Consider the following 4762-nt stretch of genomic DNA (forward strand, 5'->3'; position numbering starts at 1 on the left):
GTTCAGATTCTCTTCTCATAGGTAAATTAGGGATCTCACTCACCCAAGTACAGTTTAGATTTGGAACCCTGTCTAAACTAAATTTATTCCCTTCAACATGGCATCCAGTTTAACTACATTTTCTTAGCTAAGCTGCATCCTCTGTCACAACTTCACTTATTTCTAGGACAATCCCCATTGATATGCTACTAGCATCACACCATACAAGACCTCTCTCTGACTTAGACAGTTAGGTCATCGTTGAATAGGAGTAGACATCTTTAGTATGTTGTTTACAGCTGTGTGTTATTCCATATAAAGACATAACCATTGTTGTTTAAATACATATTTATTCTTATTGATTTAATGTACAATATTTACATGTATACATAAAAATTTTTGTAGGTTTTTGCAATATACTTCTGTATATTGCAGGAATAGTGTTTGTTCATCATAATTGAAGAACTCCTTTCTACTCCAGGCTGAGTTTCAGGAAAGGAAAACTTGACATTATAAAAGCTAGTTGCTCACTGGCTTGTTTTTGGTAAGAAGTGAGAATATGTGTTCTCTGGTGGCTTTTATAACCACACAAAGTGTGGGAACTTCTAAAAACTCATGGAATGTTTTACTGTATGGCATGATATTTCTGCTAGCTGATTGGTCAGTTATCAGGGAACATCATCTGACTCAAGTGTGGACTGGAACCAGCTACCAGGTTTGCAAGGTTTTAATTCTAGGTCTTGCTACAGACGCATACCAAATTTCTTCTCACTGGATCCTCCTTTCTAACCCTCTCCAAGATATCTTTCTTCATTACAACTGTTCTCTTTCCAACTTTCTGTCTTCAACTGACTCCAGCTGTTCTCCTCTTCACACAGCTACATGTTGTTCAGAGTTACCCAACAATAGGGTAATAGCACACTAGTTATCTGCACATTTGGAAACAGACCTCAATTACTCAAATCATCCTTCAAGTCCAGACTTTCATTTTCTCTCTGAAACACCAGCTCATCTGACCTATCTCCCCTCAGCCTCACTCCCACTATAGATTCTAGTTGTTTTGCAACCTACCTGAACCTCTTCAGATTATCCATCACTTTTGCTGTTGTCACCATTGCCTTGTCCACCAAGATGTCATCTATGTAGGAGTTAGGAACTCCTTTCAGTCTGTCCACCTTTCCCAGTATCATCTTGAGAATTGTGACTATGATCTTTGACACAGTTCAGTTGAAATTCGAACAGGGTCAAGCAGTACATCTTACCTCCTGAACTTCACCAGCTATTATTTCCACAACGTTTTGTCCACATGAAGCTGTAGATTGGCTGACTTCAAATCTATAATTGTAGAAACCCCTCTCATCTGCCTCCACTCTCTAAAGGTCTACCTACATATATTCGTGGCCTCTCTACTAGAGTTACATGTCACTTGCTTATTCAACTTCAATCCTACGTTGGCCAGACTTTATTCTTAATTGGTTGAACAACTGCAATCAGTGACTGAAGGGAGCCGGTGTTGAAGTGAGTCAATCGGAAGGATTATGCTTGTTACTTATACTTAATACTGATCAGGGACCAAAGTAAGTTTCGTTTTTCTGTTCCACTAACCACTAACCAGTAAACAAACTTTATTACTGACAACTCCATGTAATATAAAAGTAGACAACATAGCAACAATCTACGTATTTAAATAACCCCAAAACATGATGGAACACTCAACGAAGTTCGTTGTTTTGGATTATATTCTGAAGCGGGCGTCAAAAACTGTTTCCTCCCATTTGGTTTACTACATTAATTACATTAAGTCTACGTGAGAAAAAGTAGGTATGGATGTAAGCGCGAAAGAAGAGAGCGACAATAGGTGTATGTGTGAAAGGAGATTGTGTGTGCGTGTGTAAAGAAGAGAAAGAGGGAGGTAGGAAGAGAGAGGGAGAGACGGAGAGGTAACAAAAGTATGTTCTTGGCAACGTTTGTTTTCATGTCTCCTCGTTGTCTGCTTTCATTTATTCACGTCCAATGCAATATCACCACCATCATCAACGATAAACTATGTTCATTGCTAAATAGAAAAGCAATAATGATTACGACCCAAAAGAACAATTATTTAGACAGTTGCTAGTGTAAACACAACAACATATAATTGTTTATATTAGCAACACGTTGTTACACGATATATATACATAATTCACTATAATAGTAATAATAATAATAATAATAATTATTATTATTTAGTCGCTGTTACGTTATTAACAAAAAGTTTGCCATAATCAATATCGATATGGATATGGTACCTTCTGATGACATATTTAAGACATCTCAGTTACTGATACTAATCTTCTGGATTATCCTTAATTCTCAAGTTCAATGTCACAAACTACCATCTGATTCCAGTTCGGAACTTCTTCCAAGTTACTCTTTACCAAGTAAGTCTCCCTCTTTCTAATAATAATTGCAGGGAGACCTGAGAAAAAAAAATCTATTTTTGTTTATATCAAAATATGTTTTTTAAAGGGTACGGAATATGCTCGGAAAGACTTTCCAATTGATCTCTAAAAATGTACAAATTCTTTTCATTTACGCAGAATTCTTTTTATTGTATTATCATAATTTCTTTTATTGTATAAAATTCATGATTTATTATTAAAATTATTAATAGTAAGTCCTTGACAGTTGCCTGACTTGCTAGAAATAACAGTCAAATTTTCCTGAAACCACACTACCGTCTTACCTACCACTCATTGAATAATGTAATCTTTGATGGTCATGGCTGGAGTGTCTTTGATTTGTTTATTTAGGGTTGACGGGGGACTAAATAACAACAAACATGAAAAATATTTGGCAATTACGAGTAGCTTTTTTAATATTTACGTCCAAATTATGAGGGGGATAACATTAATCTGTTGATAATCTAATTAGCAAATTAAATCAAAGTTAATATAATTATGGTAAAAAAAAAGACATCTTTGATTTAAAGAGAAAACGGTTTTATTTATGATATTTTTTCTCTTATTCGCTGAGGTTCCTCATTATTGAGGTTCTAGGCCACATTTTTATCGTTGACCTCGGCAGGAATTGAACTCGAAACGTAAAGGATCGTAACTAAATCTACTGCACTTTACTAATTCTTTAGTTATCCCCTGTTTTAATATTTCTCTTTCAATTTGGGTTATTTTAAACCTTAGAGATTGTAATGGCGGGTTTTCACGGCAGTCTTCTGTTGTTTGAAATAAGAGGACGAGATTTGTGTAACTACAGGTCAGTCGTATTTGAGCAAACCTGTAATCAAAGACACGAGCCGTGGCTTTACTATCCTAAGGTGGATTGTAAGACAACACTATCAAATGTGTTCTTTCCTTATTTAAGACAGTATGGTGTGATTTGAGAGCGGTTTGGCTATTGTTTCTAGCATCCAGGACAACCACATACACCCCAATTCTCGTTATTCGCTATCAAATCCGACCTCTAAAGATTTAGGTGTCTCAATTATAGTATGTTAGTTTGCTTGATTGATAATATTTGAAGTTTGAAATACAATTTCTTCTTGAATGAATGAACAAATATGCTCAGCCTCATGGCTGAGGGTTGGAGGTGGTGGGGAGCTTAGACATACAGATCCCTCGTCACCACTCAACAATGCCTTCTTACTGCAATCACACTCTACCCTGTTCAGTCCTTGATATCATTTTAACCAATAATTAAGATAAATACAAAATGGGGATTGTTGGTGTTCTTGGAAATGTTGGCCTTAACTTGTCTTGCTTGCTTTTCTTCACTATAATCAATTACTCCCTGCCCATAATTGAAATTTATTACCCCCACCCACCTCTTACTTATTGAGCACTAACATTAATTTTATTTGACTACAGCTAGGCTCTGCATCACATATTCTGGTGGAATATAGTTGGATCGGCAGCAACCTATATAAATAATAGAACCGGTTGCCAGTTATGTTCCTTAGAACTATTGAAAATCATTAGGTTCCCTGAAAAGGACAAGCTAATTAATAAGAGATCAGAATTCAAACCAACTTGTATGCATAAACTAGTTAAAACCTTTAAATACTATAAGCCTTAAGTCCCCACTTTTAATTTCAAATCACTTCATGATCTTCTCTCATTGGTAATTCCCTCATCTGATCCCTCCTGCCACTATTCAGACATTGAATTAACAAATCCTGGACTTACCCCTAACCACTTAATTATTCAGTTTACTTTCACCGAGTTAGATTCTGACACACATATTTAATAATCCGAGGTCTCTAATCTTATAGAGAAAATATCTAAATAATTTAGTCACTGGCTCTAAAATTTCGAATAACATTACAATACACAAAGGTCATATTAGCTAACACTAATTACGTCAATGTTTATAACAATATTATACTAGTATTTGTTAGTGGACAGAAACCTAGACTCTTTTAACTTCATATAGCAATCCCTAAACAATTAAAATAGGAATATAGGAGAAGTTGCCCAATGACATATAATGACACCTGCACATTAGCCAGTCCGGCGGCACTGGCAATGAACTCGCTCGAATGTCTTTACACGTGCCAAGAAGGCGACGCTGGGCACAGGTGCCACCACGATTTCGCTTTCGCTTGCCCTGACAGGTCTTCGCAAGCCGAGTTTTGTATCCAATGAAGGAGACTACGTTGGCATGGGTGCCAGTCGTCGAATTTAGTTCAATTTCGATTTCACTTGCCTCAGCAGGTCTTCGCAAGCGGAGTTTAGTGTCCAATGAAGGAAAGGTACGCATAAGTGGGCTGGCTACACCCCTGGAAGAG

At 36.5% G+C, this 4762-nt stretch overlaps 1 protein-coding gene across 2 annotated transcripts in view; it reads left to right on the forward strand.

Moving 5' to 3' along the window:
• Positions 1–1284: 1284 nt before the first annotated feature.
• The window catches only part of LOC106873933 (uncharacterized), a 34139-nt gene continuing 30661 nt past the window's right edge, over positions 1285–4762 (forward strand). The window contains exon 1 of one of the 2 annotated variants that reach the window (XM_052967740.1): positions 1285–1556. Coding sequence is in view for 1 of the 2 variants with exons in the window: in XM_014921474.2 (XP_014776960.1) it covers positions 2255–2399 (145 nt within the window). In the remaining variant the exon portion in view is untranslated. Of the gene's footprint in view, positions 1557–1663; positions 2400–4762 lie in introns of those variants that run through there. The other variant, XM_014921474.2, reaches the window with a different exon arrangement.

Source organism: Octopus bimaculoides, chromosome 5, assembly GCF_001194135.2.
Source record: "Octopus bimaculoides isolate UCB-OBI-ISO-001 chromosome 5, ASM119413v2, whole genome shotgun sequence".
In the NCBI taxonomy this organism is placed as follows: Eukaryota; Metazoa; Mollusca; class Cephalopoda; order Octopoda; family Octopodidae; genus Octopus; species Octopus bimaculoides.